A 26530-nucleotide genomic window follows, 5' to 3' on the forward strand; every position below is an offset into this window, starting at 1 on the left:
TGCACCCCCAAGATTTCTACTTCTAAAAGATCTAGCCCTAAATCATGTACATGGGATAAAACTTCATTTCCGACATTTCTACACTATTGATTATATTTTTGAATAAGAATACATAAAAAAAATGAGAAAAATATTATGACAAGATGGAAGAGACTTGCTCGATGTTTACCCCACCACCTTGTTTCCTATTTTTCTTCGCCAACGTTACAGACACGTGCGTAGTGTAGAAATGTCGGAAATGAAGTTTTATCCCATGTACATGATTTAAGGCTAGATCTTTTAGAAGGAAAGTAGAAATCTTGGGGGTGCAAGTTTCAGGTTTTGTTGCCCTTTGTGCATATGAATGGGAAGGAAGACCTGGCTTCGTTGAGAGTAACCTTACGTTAGTAAATGATTTTTACTCTCTAGAAGCTGCCTGGCTACTCCTACCCTCTACTAAAAATATGAAAACAAAAGAAGGAAACATTTATTTAGAAAGAGTGAATCTCTTATAATTCAAAAGAAAAATTGTTAATTTCATAATTTTTGTAGAACCTGTATTTGATTCAGTTTATCACTTTAGAATTGAAGGCTTTATTCTTTTAAAAGCAAAAAAAGTTGTTTTAGCTAATCCTCCAGTTTCATTTATAGACAATGACTGTTTTTTTTATTATTTGATACCAGTTTCCTCATGATTTTGAAAAAAAGATATAATTTCTGGTAATTGTGTTGAATATAGCCCTGTTGTCCATACATGTATCGATCATCACTATTGTTGCTTTAAACATATGTTATTCACTTGCTTGTCATCATCATGTCAAGGATGTGTTAAAAAATGCTCATTTATTTAATTCTTTTGATAATTTTCACACTTGATAATACCGAGCTTCTGCTTCATTTCAGTATGTTCTTAATTTCACGTTGTGTTTATCATGTCACTCAATGTTTCGTATATGTTTGTCATATTAACACCACATTAGAATTTCTTTCAAATTGTAAATGGAAAGTAAACACATTAATTTTGTTTTTATAACAATGAATTTAATTGAATGAATGCTTAAAGATAAGAAATTAATCATTTAATACTTCATTTGCTTCTTTAGTAAATTTAGAGACCAATGCTGATTCTTACAATTCAATTTAGCCTTGCATCTTTTCAACAAAGTAGACAATTTATTGCAATTAACATTTTAACATTGACAAGTTTTTGAAGCTTTTTAACAAAGCTAAGCATTTTATTCTGATTATGTTTGTTACCGTTTGGTGTGTATTAACTTTGTTTCGTTACATTAATGCAGTTTGTCATCACTTTGTGTTTCTAACGTCACAATTGTCTTTGTCTCTTTTCCCTCCAAATCTTTCCTCATGGATTTTGTTTCTAATTCCTTTGATTTGATCATTTCGCTCTCCTTGGCGACAACCACCCATCCTCCTCTTCCATTTCCTCATTCCATCTCCATGACGACGACCTCTTTTTCTTCCAATCATCTTCATCTTCCATCCCTGTTTGGTTTATATCATGGTTTCATTCAACAATTATTTGACCTCTCCCTTGGATCGTTGACCTTTGACCTCAGGGGTCTTGGAAATAAGAGCGTGACCTACCCTCCCCTTAACGACGGCGAAGCCCTCTGTAGCCGAATCATTGAAATGGGGCCGCCGAGTGAAAAGTTTTTGCGGTATGTGTGAATGAGAGTAAACTGTTTTGTCTTGTGATGCACATTTTCACTGCATGCTATCAGCAAATAATGATCAGCATGATCCTGATCATTGACAAAAGAAAAAAAGAGACACAAATCATGAATATTCATGAGGCTGTTTTTATTTTCATTTTTCTTCAAACGATTGTGCATGGTTTTGCCGTGCAGCATGGTTTCTTACATGTATATGATCACATGTCTAAGTGCACAAGAATAGTCCACAAGTTTCCCCCAAGAAAGTGAACCCTTCACTACTATTCTAAGATTCACATAGTATAGGTCCCACAACACATCCCTGTGGGTCACCATATTATTGGTTATAATTGATAATATCCAATTCCGTCTAAATTCTTTTTGATATTGTTGAATAATTAATGATTGTTAAATGGTTCTTAATTTTTCATTATTGATGGTCTAGTTTAAATTGGCTATGTCAGGAATTCTTTTCATCTTCAAAAAAGATAAACAGATGCATGTTTTTTTAATTAAAAAATGGTCATTTCTTCAGGAGAGAGTCAAAAGTTTGCTTGCAAATAGTTTGGATAATTTTCCAAAGAAATAGCATGTGGATCGAACCACCCTCCCAGAGTTTTCATACATCTAATCAGATAGGACATAGGTACAGCTTTCTATTTAATAGATATTTGTCTGGAAAGGTGAATCTTTACCTTTTTTGTAAGTAAATAGAAATTTAGCCATAACATGAATAATTAATGCCAGTGATATGATAAGCAATGCATACTCCAATAACCTTTGTTAGAATGCATCTTAACTACTAAACATTTTAAAGATAAGATAAATGAAATGCTGTCATTTTTTATAAAGCCATGTTGTTCATTGATTATCTTTTTGAAATAATATAAATATTTGTAATATATATACATGCACCTGCTAACCTCTCATTGAAGAACATTGAATCACTCATTTCCATCTTCCTCTGTCAATGTTATTTATCAAGAACTTCCCATAGATCTAACATATTTGAATGATGACTTCAGAGTTCATGTTGCTTTGTGTTACTTCTACACTTCTCGTAATCATAGTCACCTGTCTTTTACCTAAGCTTAAGAAGTAAATTGCAAAAGAAAACAAACACAAGACATTGTTTATTTCATATTTACTTTTGTGTGTTTTTCCTCTGTCTATATTAATCTTATGTGTACCCGAATTAATACCCTTCATATTTATATAATTATATTATACTGTTAACTAATACTTGGAAATGCGAATTATATAAATGTTTGTCATTAATGTTTCCAGTATCTATTGCTCTGAATTTTTCAGTTTATCAGAGTGGTAATGGTAAATTGCCTGGAAAATAACCCAAATTGGGGAGATTTGATTGACTCGATTTTCAGTCCTATCCCTAGTTTAGTCAGAATACTCGTATTTAATCACAAAGTTTTCTTCCAGAAGCATGGTGTGATGCGGCATTACATAATTCTTTCTTTTTAGTTCTAAAACCATACTCTCATACTTCAGTTTGTTTGTTTCTATATCATACTCATTAAGGCATGGTCTTGAAGTGCTCTTTGATTTTATCCTTCATCATCGAACGATTGCAAAGATTGTTAGACTCCTTCCCCAGGAGTTGTCAAGATATAAACTGTCATATATTTACAGAACAAGATTGTAGTGTCTAATGGTTCGATACAAAGTGGTACAAGTACTAAATGGTAAAGAGTTAAAACCAAAGGTTAAATTTCTAGAGCAACCCAAGGATTTTTTTAGACTGGAAAACTCATTGTGACCCATGTGTTAGTATAGGATCAATGTTATCATGTCAATACCATTTCAAATCCTGACACATTTTATATTTCAAAAAACAAAAATGCATTAGCTGCACTTCCTTGTATCACTTAACTTCACGAACAAACATTCGCACTGCTTTTGACTAGTTGGAGATAAATCACATTAGTAGATGACTGAGATAGAAAAAAAAACTGTTAGTAGAGTTCTATGGATCCATGCATATGAAGGTTTCAAATTAAAAGCTGTTAATGGGGCTAAAACATAGATGTGTAATTTGTGATATTTATATTTTCATTTGGTTGGAGCCTAATATCATCAACAATTTTAACTAGATTACTTACCAATCAGCGGCAGAATTTAGGCATTATTAAAGCAGTGATGAAAGTGGGCTAAAAATAGATAATCTATTAAAGTATCAATGAAAAATTGTGGTGAATATGTCTTCAAATTGTTATGGAAGCTGCATTACATCCCCATGATAATTTTTCCATTCTACATGAAAACAGGAAAAAAAGGATAGGATAATCTATTAATGGGTTGCATGTATATAGAAAAGGAATAAGCATAAGGTAACTCAGAAAAAAGAAAAAAAATATATACATACCTACACAGTAACAGAACAAACCTAGGCTAAATCCAATATAATCATTCCTGTGTAATTATATTAACATTATATGATGCTATTCTCCATGACAACAGGCCGGTTTTGATCGAGGTGCCGCACTTCGCCTCACTTCGCGGCAACGAGCGCGAGATCGTGATCCTTCGCAGCGAGACCGGGGAGACGTGGAAGGAGCATTCCTTGGATGCTTCAGACGAGGAAATCCAGAAATCGATGGAGGGATATGATGTGGAGGGTAATGACCTTTAACCTTTGACCTCTTCATGATTTTTTTTTCACATTTAAGTGATTTTCATTCTCCATGTAAAGTAGGTATGTTATCACTGGTAGTTTTGATAAAAAAGAATATAAATTTTATCTATTTCAATTTGGGATATACTTATTTATCCAAATACTAAATGTCATTAATATATTTTGAACAATATGTTGAGACATTAGATTTTTGTATTATGGCATATTAATGGTAATGATTTATGATATTTGAAGCATTTGGATATAAAAAAACAACGAGATGCGTGAATAATGTTATTTTGTTCCTAATTGGTACATCCCTTTGGCCACCATTTCCTTCAATGTTTCCTCCTGAATTCCATCTTTTTCTTCTTTCATCTTCTACTGACTTTTCGACAGCAAAAAAAAAAGAACTTTTGAAAATTAGGTAGAAATCAGTTTCATAGTTATTTGAGTACCCATCTGAGAGTGATTATGCCTACAGTTATATTTGCTTCTCTCCCTAGACAATGACCAGTCCAAGGGTCAGACGGACCGCCGCATGTGCCGCATCTTGACCAAGGATTTCCCACAATACTTTGCAATCATCTCAAGGGTACGCCAGGAGACCAATACCATCGGTCCATCAGGAGGCATGTTGAACTCAACGGTCGTTCCACAGGTCCAGGCAGTGTTCCCAGAAGGAACCCTCACCAAAAAGATTAAAGTGGGACTACAGGTGAGAGAATAAAAATAGAGATATCTATCATAATTTCGTTATAAATAAGCAACAAGATTCAAATATTTATTGTCTGTAAAAACACAGAAATTAGGCCTCTGCTGGCACTAAAATTACATGACAACACTTATTCAACATTACATACAAAATACAGACATAACATAGACATAAATAATCAGTACAAAAATAACAGTATACAATCCAACCAATTTTCAGCACTCTCTAGCTCGCCCACACCACTACAGAGGCACATAACAAGATTTAGCGAACTGAATCTGTCGCCCCGCGCCCCAGCACCAGTACGGCGAGCCAGAGAATACTGAAAAATCCAAATAAATAATGTAGTACGAATAAATTAAATTATGTGACAATTAAATAGAAATCAAGGAATTCTGTAACTGGCACAGGAACAGAGTCATGGGACAGTGACAGAAAACCTTAAACAAAAAAAAAATAATAGAAATAAGCCTTATAAAACAGGTGAGTCCTGCAGCTGACTGTGATAGGAGCAATTTTTAAAAACATTGTATTGTATTGTATGGATGGCAAGTCGGTGGAAGTAAATGAACCGGCAATCCGGCATAATGCTCGGAAAATCTAAATACTTTTTTAAACATAGGCTTATTAAACTGTAATTTAACATCACAAGTTAGTGCCATCACTGGGTGATTTCAAGTTCAGTGTTGACTAAAAGATTAAAGTGGGACTACAGGTGAGAGAATGAAAATGGAGATTTCCATCATAATTTTGTTATAAATAAGCAACATAAAACTCTTCTTAAAACTCCCAAGACACGTGTAGCATATGGTGCACGAGCTTTCTCAGCCTCAGGACCTTCTCTCTGGAATAATTTGCCGTTAAATTTAAGAATTATACAATCACTGGAGATCTTCAAATCTAAACTCAAATCTTATCTTTTCTAACAGTATTAGTTATTGGCACTTTGACACTCATCCAAACTTTCTCATTCTCTCTTTTCTTGTGCGCCTTGGAATAGAATATTTCTAGATAGATGGCGCTATATAAATGCCTATTATTATTATTAACATAGGCTTATTAAACTAATTTAACATCACAGGTTAGTGCCATCACTGGGTGATTATAAGTTCAGTGTTGAGCTTTTGGTGTTGGTGTTAGGTCATTTTTTCATGTGTAACACCTAACATGAAATGAAGATGGTCCTGAAAAGTCACTCACTAGTTGTTGAGGTGTCAATAATGTGATCTGGATCAGTTTTACAAAGGCAGGATAGGTTTTGGAGCAAGGGGAATCAATCCAAATGGTGCTTCCAACACCAATCAACACTGGACTTGAAATCACCCAATGGATAGATTTTCAGAGTGGCCAATAATTTTATTTTGGTGGAGAATTCTTTGTACAGCCATTTTTAACCCATTTAGGAATGATTTAACACGTATTACATGGTATTCAGACTGTGAGTGTGTGTTTGTGCGTGTGTGTGGAGAGGGGGTTGTATGAAAAATGATGATGATGGTGTGATGATGGTCATGGTGATGATTGTGTGATGATGATGATGATGGTGATAATGGTGATGATGGTGATGGTGATGATGATGGTGATGATGATGATGATGGTGATGATAATGAGAGTGATGATGAACAGCATGTGTATGTTTTCGCATAATCAGCTTTTATTACTTTTATGATTGCTAAGTATATTTTTAATCTTGTGTCATATTTATGTCACATGCATTGAAAATACAATAGTATTTCAAATCTTTTGATTTACACAGATGAAGGCAAGAAAGAAACTTTGACACGATGCAAGCCTTTGATCGATCCATTTGTCTATTAAATGTTTCATACTTTCCCCCTTTCAGGCTCAACCAGTTGGAAACGATGTCGTCAAGAAGGTCTTAGGAAACCGTGTCATGGTCAGCCCCATTGTCACCATCGAGCCACGACGCCGGAAATTCCACAAACCCATCACGGTAACCATCCCCGTACCCACGGCATACAACCAAGGGGTAATCAACGGGTATGGAGGGGATTTCCCTACTCTTAGGCTTCTCTGTAGTATTACAGGTATGTCTGAAAATGTGCTTTTGTAGGTTAATTATTTGTATACTGAATCATTGTATTGTTTAGATGAATGATCAGAGTTTGGTTAGTTGTGATTACGATAAGTGTCAAATAAGTAATACAGGTTTGAAAAAAAAGTTGTTTTAAAAAAATTAGTTAGTAGTTAGACAATTGCCTCCATGTATTGGCAAGGCGTTTATCTACATTTGCCACTCTTCAGCCAGGTGTAGTAAATGGGTACCTGGTAGAAAGGAATTCCTTGAATGCTTGTGGGCCCGATCAGGGCAGCCGTGCTAAGCCCGGGTAATAGTATGCAGCGCTGAGTATTAAGCACTATATTATTATTGAGCATGATCTATATTTCCAAAGTTACGGTTCAACCTTTCACATTCCTACGTGTTTCAAAGCACAGAGTGTTCAGATGAATGTATATACATTCATAACTTTTCACATTCTTATGTGTTTCAAAGCAAAGATAGTGTTCAGATGAATGTGTATACATTCATAACCAATGATGATTAACCGTGTTGGATCTTGTCTCCTTTAGGTGGAACCGCACCAGCGCAATGGGAAGACATCACCGGTACAACTCCTCTGACCTTCGTTAACGACTGCGTCTCCTTCACAACCACAGTCTCAGCAAGGTAAGAGTGATCCAGTTCTTTCAGAAACGACCTGAACAGTGTTGTCATTGAGTTTATATGTCTCCACAGCCCCGTGTTACAAAGAGTTACGACTGATCCGATCACTATCAAATTAATGGAAATCTGTCAATGCCATAATTTTTTCGTTAGGAAATTTGCTCATTGTCCTTTGAAAAAAAAAGAGAAGCATACTAAATTGTCAAGAAAACGATGAATATGTGAATTATGGTCATTCATAAAAAACATTTTGAACAACATGTATTTGAGATGTTGACGTGGCTGGCTTTCCATAGTCGTGGTTGATCCGATCAATCGCAATTCTTTGTAAGATGGCCTCAGGCCTTACACCTCAGGGTCCGGGGATCAAATCCAACTGCATCACTTGTCCTCATTTGGCAAGGCATTTATCTACATTTGCCACTCTTCACCCAGGTGTTTTAAATGGGTACTGGCAGGAAGGAATTCCTTGAATGCTTGACCAACTCTGATCTATGAAGCCATGCTCAAGACAGGGTATATGTATTCGCTCTTAGTTTGAATATATTATTATCATTACATTAATTCACAAATGATCAAATTCATCTTTTAAATTTGTTTGTGCTTTGATCCAGTTATGTGAATAGATATTACATGTAAAATCAGAATAATTAAAATGACACCTTTTTAGAGAAAGCAACCTCAAGCCATTTATAGAAATACACTATTGTCATGTTCTTTTTCGATTCTGTTCATGTATTTTTTCTTATTTTTGTAATGGGTAGTGAGTATTAACTTAAGCTTGTATTGGTGTTGATTGGTCTTTTTATTTATTTGTACCTGATAAACGACCATTTTTAGACAAAACCTTACACCACATCATCAAAGCTCTTGATAATATTCCCTCTGCAGATTTTGGCTAATGGACTGTAAAGAGATCGACCAGGCGAGTAACTTTGCAAGAGAACTCTACCAAGAGCTCAAGGCAGTTCCCTTCATGGCCAAGTTTGTCGTCTATGCCAAGACGCACGACCCCATCGAAGGGAGGGTGCGCGTCTTCTGCGTGACGGACGACAAGAGCGACAAATCCCTAGAGCAACAAGAGAACTTCAAGGAAGTGGCGAGGAGTAAATTTGTCGAGGTGAGGAGTCTGAGAGAGCGTTGGTGGTATGCGGTGGTATGGGCCTGTGCTGAGGAGGAATAATGGGCAGGGTCAACATTCGCAGTGGCCCGGTGGCCCAGGGCAACCAAAAATGAGTCGGGCCACCTAAACTCTGTAAAAACCCACACTTGGTGGCCCAGTTGGCCTACCAAAGTTTTGATAAATTGCAATGTTTTCTATTGTTTTAGGGCCACCTAATTTGCATTGTGGGCCACCAAAAATATAAAATTAATGATTTTGGTGGACTAATCAGGCCACCAAGAATATTTTGTTTAAAAGTTAGTATGGAGCCTTGATAATGGGCATGTTATTAAAAGGGTTTTGAAGTTAGAGGTGGTTAGTTCGAGGAGGGTATACCAATGAACATGTGGAAAAGGCAAGCCGAGTAGGAGAATAGCAGGGATGGGTTGAGGATGGAGAATGCACTGAATCTTGCAAAGTGGAGGGAGGGAGTAAGGGCGATTGCTGCTAATTTGAGGTGAATCAGGCAACCCTTGTTTAATGGGAACAAAAATGAGTTTAAAACTTTGTACTACAAAGTGACTGACTGACTCTGATTTTTAGTGTTGTACTTGTGTGTAGTGCTTAGGAGAGAAGTGTCATACTTATGAATAATGATGAAAATGGTAGTCCACTCTGTTTTCTTCTGAATTGGGATGTATAATTGACAAGGATATGAAAGAAACAGTTTTGTAATCAATTTCCTAAATGCTTGGTCCCACTGGCCGACAGACACAAAACGTATTCATAATGGATACAGTGGACAAGCAAAATTTTGGGGTGGCTCCATCCATTTTCATCCCCGCCAGACAATGAACAAAATGGGTGAACAATGAAATCACGGTGGATGGATGCTCAATGGATATAGAGCGCATGAAACATGATGCAAAGAGTACACAACGGATATGTGATGTTTCACAACGGATGGCAAGATTCTTTTCTGTTGTACATGCTCTGCATCCGTAAGTGCAGTGGGACCACGTCTTAATGATGTAGATAAGAAACCCCATGAAAATCTCTGGATGTCATTTGCCTTGATGTGATTATTCCCTCATCAATGGCTCCACAAATTGCATCTCTCCTTCTAGGTCCTAGAAAGTAGACCGGTCTATATCGAGATGGCAGGTAACCTTGTTCCTGTACAGAAGTCTGGTGACCAACTTAACCTCGCCTTCACCGCCTTCCATGAGAACAGGCTACCGTTCTTCGTCAGGGTACGCGACCAGTCGGCCGAGCGATGTGGTCGACTGTCTTTCATGCGTGAGCCCAAGGTGCCAAGAGGCCTTCCGCCCCAGAAGGCCGCTTGCAACCTCAACGTCACAATGCCATCGTATGTCAAGGTAAGGCGATGTCCAAAATCATCACTTAAATTTGACTTCTTTCTCTTTCTTGTAAAACAAGTAATGTCACTTCTTTAGATAGCTTAGTGAAGTGTTTCGGGATTGGTCCTTAACCTTTTCTTTGTATTCTGCAGTTTATGTTCATTCTTTAATTCCTTTATAAAACTTGATTTGCAAGATTAAAATGCAAAAAAAAAGAAAGAAACAAGGAAAATCAGTTGAACAAATTCCAATAGTAACTTTCTCATGTTAGATTTGTTTTTCCTTTGTTTACTTAGTCCATGTGCCCAAAGACATTAAATATTAGAATATCTATACCATGTTTGGAATGTTTTTCTTTTCAGACAGTTCTTGATATTTTTTTTAATAATGGTAATGGTTCAGATATGTTTACAATTTTGTGAACCCCGCCTGTTTCCCACCACGTATTTCATAACATTCATTTTTCATCGCTGTTTTTCTCAACATCTCTCAGATGGCATTGACTTAAAGTTGTTTTTCTATATTGTAATGAATGAAAACATGGTATTGATGTATTTGCCACTCTCCATACACATACATCACATTCATACCTGGTAGGAAGTGAGTTCCTAAACTCTTTTAAGACCTTCCACCAACTTTCTTTAAACCAGGTTAAATACATTTTCAACTTAGTTTCAACTGTTTTCATACTGTTTGTTTTTTCCTCCGATGCCAATGTTGCCTCTAAAAGGTGAAAAAAGCTAGCGAAAGCGAAACCGAGAGTGAATCATCAAGCGAAGATGAGGTATTGTGGATGTTAGATATTTGCAATGATTTGGTTGTGGTATTTAGTTTGATGGTCGATTATTACTATTATTTCTTTCTTTTATTTTGGTAGTATTTTGAGTTTATCGTAGCTTTGCTCACATGTTTCCAGTTTGCATGGTACTCAAGTTCTTCAGACCTCAGAAATAAACTGATTTTTGTCGAGAAATTAAAACCATCTACAAAAAAATGCCCTGTTATTCTCTCCTCTCTGAAATTTTTTGAGATTTTTTTTACCGTAATGTACTGTCCTGGTGATTTTTGGGTCTTGATTATTTCCTCTCAAATTCGAGGTATCTCACAAATAAAGTTATCATGAACATATTGGTGTAAGTTCAATATATTTGTACCATGCAGACTGGTAGAGTACTATTCTTTGCATGATTATTTCAGTTTGCGTATTGGTGTAGTGGTTTGAAAATGGGACACCACTCAAGGGTTTCGCATTTGGTTGATCCTGAAGAGTGGTTGTAGGTTCTATGCATGCAGATAACCTTTTGACCAATTAGATACTGAATGATTTTTGCTATAACAGGTGTTTTTCATGTATATGTATATATACAGCGCGTCCCACAAAAAACGAAACCGAGATTTATCATAACTTAATCACAAATACAATAGACAAATGACCTACCATTGTAAAGCTTGGAATCTCCTCTCTCATCTGAAATCACTTAGATTATTTCTCACTCACGCATGAGTGAGCAAAAACAATTTGAAGAGGGGATACCAAAAAGTCTTTTGGTGGGCTGTATCTGGGTTTCAAAAAGAAAACCACATTTTTTAAAAGTTTTATATCTGCTCTTTAATTTGATACCTCAATTACAGAAAATGGTCAAGGGATAACAAAGTTCTGGTTATTTGAAATAAGGCTTGAATTTCAATAATTTTATAAAATGAAGAGGTTCTCCAGGTTAGCATTCAAACTCACTTGACACTCCGTTTTGTTGACGATCAGCCATGAATTAAGTCTTTTGTTCACCATGCGATAGCTTCTGTGGGAAACTGGTGAAAACACGTTTATTTAATGAAATTATGGATATACAAGCCTTATTTCAAATAACCAGAACATTGATATTTCTTGACCATTTTTTGTGATTAAGGTATCAAATAAAAGAGCAGATATTGAACTTTTTAGGCATGTGATTTTCTTTTTGAAATTCAAAACCCCGCCAAATGAGTTTTTGGTATCCTTTTTTCAAATTGTTTTTGCTCACTCATGCATAAATGAGGAATAATCTAAGTAACATCAGATAAAGTGGAGATTCTAAGCTTTACATTGGTAGGCCATTTGTCTATTGTATTCGTGATTAAGTTATGATAAATCATCGAAAAATCTCGGTTTTGTTTTTTTCGGAAATGCACTGTATATATATATATATGTATATATATCAGTCTCCATCAGGTTAATTAAAGTGAAACATTCTCAGAATGTTTATCTGGTTTGGACAGATATTTAGATATCACTAACTTACATTAAAAATTTAATTTTAGTCATCTTGGAGGGTCCATCGGTGTTGAGCATGATATCTGCAAATCTGCTGTGCTATAATTGGCGATTTTTGAAATTAGAAATAGGGGTGTATATTATGAAACGGCATATGGGATAGCTGTGGACATCGCATGCAAGGTCATCGCCATGGGAACGCAGGGGTCATCTTGAGGAGCATGGTTTATTTTTACTTCACTGGCGTAGATCGAGATGATAGCTAGCCAAATATATGTTTGCACCAAATGTAGCTGTTGCTTGATGAACATGTGTGCTATATCTTATTTGTTTTTGCATTTTTTGTTTAAATTGATAATTTTGTTTTCAAATTTATTTGATATACTTCTGTTTGAATGGCCCTCTTTTCATCAACAAATGTGATAATGTTTAAAAATAATCTGGTATGATTAAACACAGATTTAAAACCAGGGCCCTATTCCATAACAGATCACAAGCATGATTTCAAACAATGAGTATTGACTTAACTTCTTAGCCAATCAAATCACCTTAATTGTTGCATATCAATATGCTGATAACAATCTTTGTGAAATGGAGCCCTGTTGAATATTTTGTGCTTTAGTATCAGTGTTGAACTTTATAAGTAGTAATGCATGCAGTGATTTTTTTTTAACCTGCAGTTTTGGTGGTATGATCTTTTTAAGCTATTTTATTGATAGTAATTGTATAGGATTGAAGTCAACTATACGGGAACTCTTGTAAACCAATATTTCTTGTGCAATGAGACAGAGCAATGTATAGGACTATAATAACCAGTAGAACTAAAGAAATAGCAATGTATGGAACTATGATAAAAAAAATGCATATATTAAAGCTTTATATCTTTGTGCACATTTTTTATTGTTCAAATGACAGCATGCCTTTTCTATTTCACAAAGTACTATGTCTTTGTATCTTAATTTCATACATATTTTCATCTTTTTTTATCAACTTATTTTTTCACCATCAGGAGTACAAGATGGAAAAGGGCGAGGTATGAATGAATGTTTGATTGCATGTTGTGATATTCATTTTGAAGAAGTACAAATTGAAATTGTTAACTAGCAAATTAATAGTTTCCAGAGACTCGAGAAAAACAAAATCACCCCGTTTTGACTCTGGGACAATTAATTGCGTTAGTATCCTTATGAACAAGGGGGAACTTCATAACACATTAGAAACAAATATGATTAAAAATTAAAAATGCATTTGATGTATCTTTGCTGAAAGTCATGGAATGTTCATTTAAAGCGATCTTTAAGAAAATTTCAAAATCCCCCCCACCCCGAGGAAAAAAAATAAAAAATCAATCAATGACATGAACATCAGATATTTTTTGGAAAGTTTTCAGTAGTTTGAATTTTAAAAACCAGTAAATTCAAGATTATTTTGAGATGCAATCAATAAACTTCATTGGTATAGTGTGCACAGAGGATTGGGGTATTGAATTACTGAAATTTTAAGTACGGAATAAAACTATCCCCAATTCAATATGTAGATTGCTTGTAAAGTTTTATGTTTTTTTTTATTCTATTTTAAATTGTATAGAGATTTTTTTATGAAATAGTGATGTATACAGTTTAATGAAATGTTAGTTGAATTGTAACTTCACCCAAACATCTTGTTGGTTGTAATCAAGAGAAATCCACCAGTGAAGGTTTAACGAAATCCATGAAAAAACAACTGACTTCTGGATGATTGAAGTTATATGATAATGTCAAATGCGAGCAGCTACCCCATATGCTATGTGCTATGAAACACACAACATCATTTTCTCAATTGGAATGAATATCTCATTGGACAAGTTACATATATGTCAATGTCATTCATGTCTAGATGTGAAAATGGTTTAAAGTGATTGCGAAACATTAAAATATGGATATTGCATATAATACTACTACTACTGATAATAATAATAATATGACTTATAAAGCACCAAATCCACTCTGTAGAGTGCTCAAGGCGCACAAAGGGCTAAGAATATACATATCATATTGGTAACTGCAATCATGTGACCTAACAAAATCCATAAGTCTTTAATTCTGTGCTGGAATTTTGACAAATCTTCATCAATATGCTTCTCTTTTGCTTTTTTTAAATAAACCAACTTGATTTCAGGGTGATCTTCCCCTTTAAGCCATATTTGGTTCTAAAACATCTATATGATGAATTGTATATGCACTTGAAAGGATACATATTTGTTTAACAATTTATGATATTTGATACACCATTATGTATTCGGTATGAGTCTTACATGTTCAGTTCATATTACTCACTAAATGAATCTGTAGTAAATCTATTTTCACTTTATTTCGTTGTACACTCAAAGCAGTTTAGGTTTTTTATGATCAAAATGAATCTGATTTACTTCCTCAAATTGGCAATCTGATTTTCATTTTCAACTCCTAACAGAATGTAGATCTATGTTCATTCAATAATATTAGTAATAATCCTGGTGTGGGAACATCAGCATCACCATTCAAAGATACTCATGAGGCTAGCTCAGAAATTTGGAAAGAAAACTGACAGATAAGACCAGTTTGGCCAATTTAAACATATGATTATTTATTGCACCCTTCCATATCAGTTCAGGTACTTTGATGTTTGATTTTATTGGGTATGCTGCGATAGTATAACAAAATAAAGCACTGAACCCAAGCAGGATTCATATTCTGGGTTTATGATTTTGTCATTCCTGGGGACGTTTCATCAACATTTCCATCCGCGAAGTTGTCAGATATGACATCTTTCCTTGATTTTAATTGGCTGAGAAGCACAGTTCCTATGGCGAACAAAATGGGACTTGTCAAATAAAAAGTCTGACAAGTTTCATGAAACGCTCCCCTAGTCATATGCAATTTGAGGAGTAGAAAATATATTGAAATATTCAAGAGAATGAAATATAAATAATGATCATTACATTTACAAAAAAAGAAATAAACTGCTCTGGGTTTCAGTTGTTCTTGCACATATATGTACTCTTGTAATAATGTTTCCTAAAGCTTTATATGTGTAGGATAGGCCAACTTCAAAAGTGATATCATATATATCCTTGATTAAGTGTAGTCCCATGTATTGATAAAATTGTGCAGTTTTGTCAAGTTTCCATCATGCTTTCTATATTATATCTTGTAATTCCATTTTCACAGCGAGAACAATACACAACCCAGGTAAAACAAAATTGAAAACCGGAGGCACCCTATCCATTAGCACCCTTCCCGTTTTATACCCTACCATCTTACAATCTTTGGCCATTTTATTTAGCAACAATATCCAAGAGGCAAAGGACCATTGTTTGGTCATTAGTAGATATATAGTTCCATTTGTATTGTGTTTGATTTATTTCCCTTTATTTTTTTATATTTTTTTTGTAGATTTCATGAGTGAAGTTGAAATTTCATCGTTCATTTATTGTTCTTTTGTCATGTAGCAACACCTGTCTTACATGTGTTTACTGCTTTTATGGATTCAGTGAAAAAAGTATTTGGCTACCATAATCTCCATCTAAATTTAACAATGAATATCATGGTACCTGCACAACAATAGATTTGCATCAAACCTGTACATAATGTTATTCCACCCAATATAATGAAAGTAGCATAATTGACTTGCTAAACATAACTCATAGAACAAATTTGTATAAAAGATTTTTTTTCTTCAAAAATCACAAAACTACCATGATTTCTGCATATTCAAGTATTTGTTAATGTACACTTATTCTTGATTAATATTAATTAATGCAAATTAAATAAAATTATCAGGACAAAGTTCCTAGGGGGATTAAAATGTTCATTTACACCCTCAGCACAATGGTGATGCTTCATTTAGTTGTAAAATGTGCTACCTCCCAACAGTTATGTGTTAAACTTTTGCAGTGTAATTAATTATAGTTGTTTACACACAAAAAATGCCAGGGTGATTCGAAATGAAAACTGCATTTATCCATTGGTCCATATAGACCCCCCCCCCATGTGTAAGAAGTGAAGTAAACTTGAACAAATCAAGATTTTCTCATTGATTTCAGGCAACGGCTTTAGACCAAAACCTTCAATAATGTTTTTGTGGTATTGCTATTAGGACAATTATATCACAACAATTGTCATAAACTTTCTGAAATTTTATATAAAAAAACTTGGACCCATTAACATTAGACCTCGTCTTACAAAGAGTTACACATGATCTGATCAACCACAACTATGGATCAACATCTAACATGCAAATTTTTTCAAAATATTTTCTAGATATGGGGGTGTTTCATCAAAGTTGTCAGCACTGACTAAATTGTCAGTGCGGACAATTTCAGTGAAATCCTTGGTTTTGATTGGCTGTGAGGCACTTGCCTCTGACTGTTGCTATGGTAACTGTCGGGCAAAGCCAACTTGCCAGTGCTGACAACTTTCATGAAACGCTCTGATGATGTATATTTATACATTCATCATCCTCTTGAAGATTCAGTGTGATTCGCTTTATTTACCAAGGAGATTGTGCAAATTCCTTGTTGAGATTGATTGGATCAGTTATAACTCTATGAAAGACAGGGTCCGTCTTTCTTTGCTTTTCTTGAAGAGAATTCTCACCGAGGAAGTACAAGGGTGTACATTCTTGCAACTTTAAATGGCATGGTTGGATGTGTGAACCTTATCTAGGCATTTATCCTCAATTACTACTCCCCACCCGGGTGTAAAAATTCTAGGAAAATATTAAGGACCTGCAAACTTATTTTGCAGGGTATTTGCAATGCCAAAGGTTGTGATGCGTAGTTTTACATAATGTATTCATTATTGATCACCCAGGCATTTGATAGAAATGTGATATCAGTAAATAAGTTTGTGTTTTAAAGTCGTGATCTTGTCCTAATATGCATGCCTGTATCAATTTAGTTCAGATCTTTAGTTTATCATGAGGTTATTGTTACTTGAAGTATTATAAACAATGGATGTCACTCCATGTTTTATTCCTTTTTTTGTTTCCTCATATCTTTCCTTTTATTTGTCCGGCTCGGCTCAGCAGAAAGAGCAAAAGATGTTCACAAAGGTATCTTGACGACGACCTTTGACCTTTTGGCATGCTTTCAGTTGATTTTACTTGCCATATTGAGATTATTTGAAATGATTTGGTAAAATGATTTGGATGTTTTATTAATGCAACAATAACAAAATGTTTGGAGTTAAATGAGTATGGGCATGTTTGCACGGTTAATTTGGGACTCAAAGAGATATATTCTATGTAGTGTTACTGTACTAATTTCTGGTTTTGCGTACTTTATGAAGTTATCGAAAGGGTTATGTAGATAAGATCTTTAATAGGTCATCTAAAATGGCCCTGAATTGTTTGATTAGGCTCAAATCAAGTGTCGGTATCAAAGCAAGGAATATGTTTCAGATTTGGAAGGAGAGATATCAGCGGTAGATATGAATGTTTATGGGAGAGGGCGGTTTGGGAGAAAGTGAGAGGTAAAAGTTATATGCAGTGTATCATATAAAAATCAGGTAGTTAAATTGCTTAGTATTGTAAACTTGATAAGCTTATATATGTTAGGTTACAACTACAGGTTAATTTCAAATTGTTTTAAATTTGATAGTTGCCAGCATACTGGAATGCTCTCAGTTGAAGGTGTATTTGCTCTTATTTTACTCTTAAATGCAACATTTTTTTTTATTGCAAAATCTGCAACTTGTGTTCCTCTAACAGAAAGAGTTGTATTCGCTCACGAGTATCGAAGAATACCAGGATGGAAGCAAGGTACATGTATAGAACACAATACCACTTTAATGTTAATTATTATTATTTTTTTTATTTCCCTCTAAAAAAGGGGCAATAGATCTTATTTTCAATATCTATAAACTTTGAAGAATGACATGTTATGAAGTATAAAGAAATCAATAGAGTTGTACCAAAATATTACCCAACTTGGGAAGTATGCTTGAAACAAATTATTTTGAGAAGTTGAAGTTTAGCTAGTTTTAGTAGTATTAGAAACTCAAACCTTTTTTTTTTAATGATTGCGATATTTTTCTCTGAAAACATTTTTTGTTAAAGACCCAGCCCGAAGCAAAAGTGAATTCAACAAATTGGAAATACATAAGCTACATAGTACAACAATGTAGTTTTGTGCATGTTCCCTGCATTACAGCTGAGTATTTTGCTACAGAAAAACTAAAAGCAATGGGTTTTGAGGGGGATTTTGACTAGAGTCTTCTAAATGCTTTTCACTGGCATAAAGACTGTGACATCATGCTTTGTTCGAAGCATTGTGATTCCATAGGTTTATACATAAAAAAGGGTAATTTTTCTGCTTTTCAGATTTTGAATTCATTTTTTTTTTCAATTAGTGGAAAAACTGACAATGGCAAGTATGCAATGCTCAAATGGATGGAAACCTACAACTCTTCATTAGATTTTTTTGGTGATTTCTTTGTTTGGCTCTTATTGGCCTAAATTGCTATGTCAGGAAAATCTGTTACACATTATCTGAATGCAGATAGAATTGGAAAGTTGCGCCAAATAAACAGGAAATGAAATTTGGTCAAAGTAGTCAAAAGCTGTAAATTTCATAAAATTATGCTTGTAGGAAAATATATCTCTAGGTGATAGAAGTGAAAAAAAAAATAAAACGCATAATCTGAAAAGCGGAAAAATCACCCAGTTTTTCATTATACTACTCCATGGAATCACAACGCTTCTAACACAACATGATGATGTCACGGTATTCAGGCCGGTGAAAGCATGTACAAGAGAGCTTATTTTCAAAGCCCAACAATTGGAGCTGTTATGCAAAATACTAGGCTACTAAGCGGTGAAAATGCATAAAGCTTGCATTTCTGTGTTAAGTAGTTTATAAACTTTCGATTGGTATATGATTTGTCAGTTTCACTTTCGGGTCTGGTCTAGGTCTTTAAAGAATACCTTGTATACTACATGTACTTTAAATCACAGAGACTTATTTAATGGTTCTTTGTACTGAATTATATGAATGTGTTGATTACAGCTAATTTCATTGTTTTAACAGATAGTTACCATGAAAACAGTGTTATTCGTGTAGGTCACAGTTGATCTACGCTGAATAAAACGTGTAGAGTGATTTTATGTTTCATCTGGAATTCTCAATAATTTGATTTAAAAGATAAGAGTTAGAGATTGAAATGTAAAGTTGTGCGAAACATATTTCTTGATTGATTATATTCTTTGATGCCATTTGGATATGAAGTGAATATAGTATTCATGAATCTAATTTACTTATTTTTCCTCATTCTGATTTTACTTCATTCATTACCATGGTGGAAATTTCTTCATAACATTTACAATAAAAGGTATTCAAGTGTAAACCTGTGAAATATATATTCTCATTTATAAATGTATATGTAATAAATAGTAAGTGGTATATATTCCCATTGTTGCTTCTTCCTGAATGAAATGCTCATTATTTCTAGAAGCCTACAAATAGACGGTTCTAATTGTAGATGTGCTCTTATGTCAATGAATTTGATGAAAATGTTTACTTGGTATATATTTGCTTGATGTAGATGTAACAGTAGTATTATTTTATAACATGTTTTTGCATGTGTTCATTTGGTTTCTACCTTAATAACATTTGAATAGTTTATGGTTTATTGCATCATATTTTCTTTTTATTATCCTTGGGTAGTTGAATGTTTTTATCCTAAATTATTTGGAATGATTGCAATGGAATGTATGTCAACTTTGCATGTTGTGTCCATTTCCTATTTGTAGTTAAAAATGTTCTTTATTTTATGCTCAATGATAGCAATATATAATTTTTACACCAACCTGTAATAAATATCTTTATATAATTAAGCGAGAAACCATAGAAATGATGTAAAACTTTTAAGTGAACTTTTCCACTTTTCTTTAAAGATGGAAACAAAATCTAAATCTTTTTATCATCGTGATGTCTTGAATATTGCCACCTAAATTTTGATTGGATATTTATATCAACCCTGTACATTATTTTTTTAATTGCGTCCGTTTTCACTTTTGTTGTCTTTGTTAGAAAAATGGTGTTTTGTCCTTTTTATTATAGTAGTTGTTTATTTGGTGTTGATATTCATTTTTTTTTCTTTTAATATGTTGTGTGCAAGATCTAAAGTAGTATCAATGTGTTAAAAATAGGGAATTGGCAAAAAAACCCCACCACAATGTAAAACTTTGAGAAAATGAATGCAATGTATAAAATACATCTAGGCTCGAGGTGCAAAACTGACATGTACATCCACTTTTTATTCAAAGACAATTCCATGATAATTGCTCCGATGAAAATGGATCTAATGGAATAATCTGCGCATTTAGCCAAAATATAATTCACCTTTACCTCAATACCCAACACAATCCCTCATCACTGCATGTATCACATTTGTTGATTTGAGGTTGTGGTGTAATGCTGGTGTTGGAAGCACAATAGGTGATTTCAAGTTCAGTGTTGACCATTTGGTGTTGGTGTTAGGTTAAGTTTTACACGATTATAACACCAAACATGAAGATGGTCCCGAAAAGTCACTCACTAGTTGTTCAGATGTCAATCATGTGATCTAAATAAGTTTTACTAAATCTGAATTCGTTTTGGAGCTAGGGGAAGCAATCCAAATTTCAACACTAACACCAACAGTCCAACACCAAGACCAACACCGGACTTGAAATCACCCAATGTGATCATCTTCCCTTACTTCCAACACCTTATTTTACAAAAGAGATCCAGATCGCATCATTGATTTCTCCACACTGATTGAGATTCATCCCAGAATCCTCTTGATTTCAAATTTGGTGCTGTGCTAATGTAAACACTTATTTAGCACCAACACCAGAAGGTCAACCCAAAACTTGAAATCGCCTTATCTGAAAAAAAAAAACCCTATCCATTCTCGATGGCCTTCAGAGTAATGGGGCAGTCACATTTCCCCTACAGCGGCCGTACGGCGAGTTGAAAACTGCCGTTTTATTCATTATTATTCAAACAACCTATATGTAGCTCGTACACAAAAATGTTAAAACGGCTGGTTTTCTACTCGCCGTACGGCATAGGGGAAATATGACTGCTCCATTAACAAGATTGGGAGCAATTTACATGGACCTGAGAGCATATTGCAGGCCACACAAAGTCTGAATTTCCCATAAGCTTTAGTCGGGGACTACCCAGTGTCATTAGGCAACTGGTTGATATTTGTTGTTGATTTCTTGGGGTTCTATTTGCACATTTACAGGCAGTGTTTGGTCAGTAATCAATTTTTTGTTTCTTGATTTTCTTTGATTTATACAGGAACAGGATGGAGTTCCAAGCAATCTCAACTTCGCATCAATCAAACTACGCAAGAAGTACACATTCCTACAAGACCCCTCAATGAGTGAGTTAACCCCTTGACTACCAAATGATTTCATTTCTATAGGCTTAGTAAGTGTGCACCCAGATCCAGTAGGCAATTGTTTAACCCGTTTTGACTACCAAATTATTTAATTCCAATGGAGTTGTGAAGGGAACACCAGTGCCATGTCTGACAAAGAGTTGTCTTTGATCGGATCAACTTCAACTATGGAAAGCCTGTAACGGCCACATCTAAAATGCATATTAGTTCAAAATATTTTTCTAGATATGACGAATATTCATGAATTCATAGTTTTCTTGACAATTTGGTGTGTTTGCCTTTGTTTACAAAGGACATTTGCAAATTTCCTGTAGAAAAAATGACACTGATGGATATCCATAGAGTTACGATTGATGGAATCAATCGTAACTCTTTGAAAGACAGGCTTTTTGCAGACCTGTATCACCTGGGGGGTGTTTCACAAAGATTTAAGTATGACTTAGGTCGCACTTAAATGTCGACGCGTACATGATATGCAACGCGCATTCTTATTGATCAATACGCAGTAGTGCGCGTCTTCTTGGCGTGATCTGACCAATGCTGTCATGCCTTTTATACTGCGCGCAACTAGACATTTAAGTGCGACTCTAAATCATACTTAAATCTTTGTGAAACACCCCCCTGGTGGGTGTTTCTTTCATAAAGCTGCTCGTAAGTTAAGAACGACTTTAAGAACGACTGGTGATCCTTTCATTTGGTAAACGATATACACCATTGGCGATGGTATGACGTGTAAGAAAGGATCACCAGTCGTTCTTAAAGTCGCTCTTAACTTATGAACAGCTTTATGAAACGGCCCCCTGGTTTCAGTGGGTAATAGGTTAACCTGTTGACTACTGAATCCTGTAATTTCCATAGACTGTTTACTTTATTCTGTATTTCTCATAGGCTTTGTATAGGGACCACCCGGTAGTCGTGGGCAACAATGTCAAAATCAAGGAAGTTATTCCTGTCATTGGCTGTACAATTTTGAAACGTTTGCCAGCAGGAAACGTACAAGGATCTATTTCATAAAGAGTTACAACTATTGTAACTTTGTCATTATGGTAACTACCACGGTAACAGGGCTCAGTAGCCAATCATATTCAAGGTTGACATGGTTGTTGCCATAGTGGCAAGGAAACATTTGTTAGAATGTTAATACATTTTCATCCTGGCCATCAACTTCACTCTAAATGTGAAATGTTGAGGAAGTACCAAACTAGACTGTTGTCATGTCATGCTTGTACGTGCAGGTCCGAAGAGCGCCCACCAGAGAGCTGAAATCAGGTTGTGGGACGTAGCCAACCAGGTAGGAGATCAATGGCAGGACCTTGGCCGTGAGTTAGGTCTTAACGAGAGAGAACTCAAGGCCATCGAGAGGGAGAATGATGACAGACCAGAACAAGCCTTTGTTATGCTGCACAATTGGGCGGAGCAAGAAGGCAAAGATGCAACAAGTAAGTTTGGATGAAGCCTCCAAATTTTCTTACCATCCTTGCTTTATTTCGATAATGACCATCTAAAATTTCCTGAAGACAGCTAGAAATAATCTATTCTGAGGCCCACTATTATTGTTTCCCTGGCTTCTGCTCGAGAAAGCGTTTCTAACGCTTAGTGCATTCAAGGAAATAATTCTGCCGCTTACCCATTCACCTCACCTGGGTCAAGTGCAAAACACATAACTGGTAAGGGGGTAGCACATTTTACAATAATAAATGAAGCTGTTCCCTCTGATTGTAAGATGGGAGTCGTAACCACTCGACCAAAATGCCCCCCACGAGGGAATAAATCAACTTATATAGAGCATGTACCCACTTTGCAGAATGCTCAAGGGACTGTTTTCATTATAACCCTGGCTTAAGCCCGATGGGCCATCCTGTTGCACACAAGCATTTCAAGTATTCCTGTAGGGTACCCATTTGGACCTAGACAACAATGACCTTTATCAGTACTACTCTGAGGAAAGTAGAAGAGTGAAGTGAACTGTACAAAGACTTTTATTCACCCTCAATTCAAAATCAACTTCTATCATCTCCCAAATAAACAATCCCTAAATTTTACAAAAATCTGTAAGAAGTCACACTTCATTTGATTCTTTTCAATTTTTTTCAGGTGAGAAACTAGAAGAAGCACTCAGGAGTATCGGTAGGGGAGACATCATCGACCGTTGCCTAGGCAACTATGTTAGTCTAGATGTTTCAGCCCAACCAGATGAAGATTCGGATATGATGAGAGACATTCAGATGGCTCTCGACCAATCAGGTGAGTGCCTTTGATATCTCTCCTGGGGCAGAAAGACTCCCGTTTGAATGCATCCTCAACAATTGATTGTTAATCTTCAAGGTCAAGTCCACCCCGGCAAAATGTTGATTTGAATAAATAGAGAGAAATCAAACTAGCAGAACACTGACAATTTCATCAAAATCGGATGTAAAACAAGAAAGTTATGGCAGTTTCGCTCATTTTTCACAAAACAGTGATATGTACTACTCAGATACATGCAAATGAGTCGGTCGATGATGTCCATCACTCACTATTTCTTTTGTATTTTGTTTGAATTACACAATATTTCATTTTTTACAGATTTGACCATAGGGACCGACTTGACTGAATCATATAGTATTAAACAATGCTAATTCCACGTGTTCAGGGAGGAATTAATCACTGTTTCACTTGATAATGAGGAGAAAATTAGAATATTTCACATTTCATGTAATCAAATGCAAAAGAAATAGTGAGTGGATGATGTCATCAGTCTCCTCATTTGCATACCAACCAGGATGTGCATATAACTGTTTTGTGAAATTAAGCGAAACTTTAAAATGTCATAACTTTCTTATTTTACATCCAATTTGGATGAAGTTTTCAGTGTTATGCTTGTTGGATTTTTGTCTTTTTCTTCAAATCAATTTTTTTTTGGGGGGTGGACTTGTCATTTAAATACTTGTTTCTGATTGGTTGAAATCATATCGTGTCTGACTGCCACTGAGAATAGCACTATTATCTTTTATTGACTTAAAACTGGTCATTCAAAGGAGCCGCCTCTTCTCTCGAAATAGATAAGTCATGTTTCACAAGCTGATGAAGATACTTTTTTACTAGATATTTTCTTGTATTCCTCCCTTACCCTTGTTCATACTCATTCCAGATAATACACTTGTAAATTTATAGAAAATATAGTTATCATTTTCCATTGTCCAGATTTCAATTTGACATCCTCCAAATGCAGGTAGTAACATTTTTTTGGTCCTATGTCTTTTGTTTTCCAGATCGCCTAGGAAACGACCTTGGTGCCTTCTCACCTCAAGGTCAAGCAGACATCACGCTAGAGTTCTCTGGGGTAATTTCCATAAAATTTGCATATCTGTGATGAATATTCATGTGGTGTCTGAGTTGTTGAGTGTGTGTGTTTTGTTTTTATTGACCTGTCATGTTTTGTCTGTTTGTATCCTGTTGTCTTTTTGTTTTTTTCGTGTTGACTTTCTGTTTGTTTCATTGCTGATGTTTTCTTTTGAGTGCTTACATGTATTTGTTGGTACTTTGCTGTTGTTTGTTTTTGATTATTTCAATTGATATCTAAGAGGAAATAAAATGAAAGCAAGAGAGAGAGAGAGAGAAAGCGTTTGATCTGAGATGTGTAAGTGTTGCATTAGGATTGTGAATGTGATTGTCAGTTGGTTGTTTTTGTAATGCCATTCCTGATAAAAAAAAATCAAGCTCCCATTTTAATGCAGCACCATTAAAGAAGATGAATTTACACTTCTACCACACAAGGGCCTGTATTCTGAAGTCAGGCTTAACTTAAACTCAGGTTTAAAATTGTGGTTTGAGTATGGATGGCCAATTGTTACATGAATCATTAACCATAGAGATATCATATTTCAACTCATTTGGCTCTCAAATCATTCATAATGGCTTAGGAAGTATGAATAGATGATTGTCTTCACCATCGATGAATCAGGAAAGAGCACAGTAAACATAAGAATCGACTTAATAAAAATGTTGACACTTTTGGCTTCCCATAATTTTAGCACAGAGTTAGACCATGGTCTTAGTTAAACCTGACTTCAGAATACGGGCCATTAAATTTTTATTCAAATTTTTTTTATCAGGGTGAGAGTGTACTTTGCTGTTCAGTCTTCTATGTTGAGACATTTTTTTTGAGGGATATGAATTTATTTAAATGATGTTGATACGTGTGAAACAACAAGGAGAGGCGTGATCCAGGGTGTACCAGGGTGTATAATTTCTGAGTTATGAGAGTAATAAATGGGAATAAATGAGAATGCTGAACATGAATTAAGACATGAAATCGGTATTGTTCCTTTGAAATAGAAATGAAAAAAATTCCCTCAAAAGTTCCTGCTCCATCTACTTCACTGCTCCTACTTTGTACCATTCATCCTGTCAATCTCTCATCCTCAAACTCCTTTGTTTTTATTCATCTGAAAACGTAGAAGAAAATCATGGCTTCATCATATTATTTTTATCCATATGCCACTATTTTTTCTTCTGAAGTTAGTACACCTGAGCTTCCGAGCTGTACATTATTTTGTTGATTCATTTATGATTATTATTATTTTCATTTTAAAGTTTGCTCCTTCAGCCCCACCCATAGCTATCTGTGTCCTGCTATCACCCAATATTTTCTAACTGAAAGCTTACTCCACAGCAATGTAGAGGGGATTGTGAATCTCTCACTTTCAGCCAGAAGTTCTCTACAGGCCCTGAAGAAG

General features: G+C 35.1%; 1 protein-coding gene across 30 annotated transcripts in view; it reads left to right on the forward strand.

Annotated features, from left to right (window-relative positions):
* Nucleotides 1–26530, forward strand: part of LOC121431809 (ankyrin-2-like) — a 132919-nt gene that overhangs the window by 62247 nt on the left and 44142 nt on the right. For 17 of the 30 annotated variants that reach the window (XM_041629551.1, XM_041629552.1, XM_041629525.1 and 14 more), the window contains 16 exons: nt 1557–1658; nt 4131–4288; nt 4791–5002; nt 6843–7047; nt 7592–7688; nt 8577–8805; nt 9915–10166; nt 10879–10932; nt 13409–13432; nt 15588–15608; nt 17449–17472; nt 18130–18180; nt 21710–21794; nt 23048–23251; nt 23907–24056; nt 25064–25134. In XM_041629551.1, the coding sequence (XP_041485485.1) occupies nt 1557–1658; nt 4131–4288; nt 4791–5002; nt 6843–7047; nt 7592–7688; nt 8577–8805; nt 9915–10166; nt 10879–10932; nt 13409–13432; nt 15588–15608; nt 17449–17472; nt 18130–18180; nt 21710–21794; nt 23048–23251; nt 23907–24056; nt 25064–25134 (1939 nt within the window). Of the gene's footprint in view, nt 1–1556; nt 1659–4130; nt 4289–4790; nt 5003–6842; nt 7048–7591; nt 7689–8576; nt 8806–9914; nt 10167–10878; nt 10933–13408; nt 13433–15587; nt 15609–17445; nt 17473–18129; nt 18181–21709; nt 21795–23047; nt 23252–23906; nt 24057–25063; nt 25135–26530 lie in introns of all 30 variants that reach the window. The other 13 variants (XM_041629542.1, XM_041629555.1, XM_041629534.1 and 10 more) reach the window with 12 other exon arrangements.

This window comes from Lytechinus variegatus, chromosome 18 (genome assembly GCF_018143015.1).
Source record: "Lytechinus variegatus isolate NC3 chromosome 18, Lvar_3.0, whole genome shotgun sequence".
Taxonomy (NCBI): domain Eukaryota; kingdom Metazoa; phylum Echinodermata; class Echinoidea; order Temnopleuroida; family Toxopneustidae; genus Lytechinus; species Lytechinus variegatus.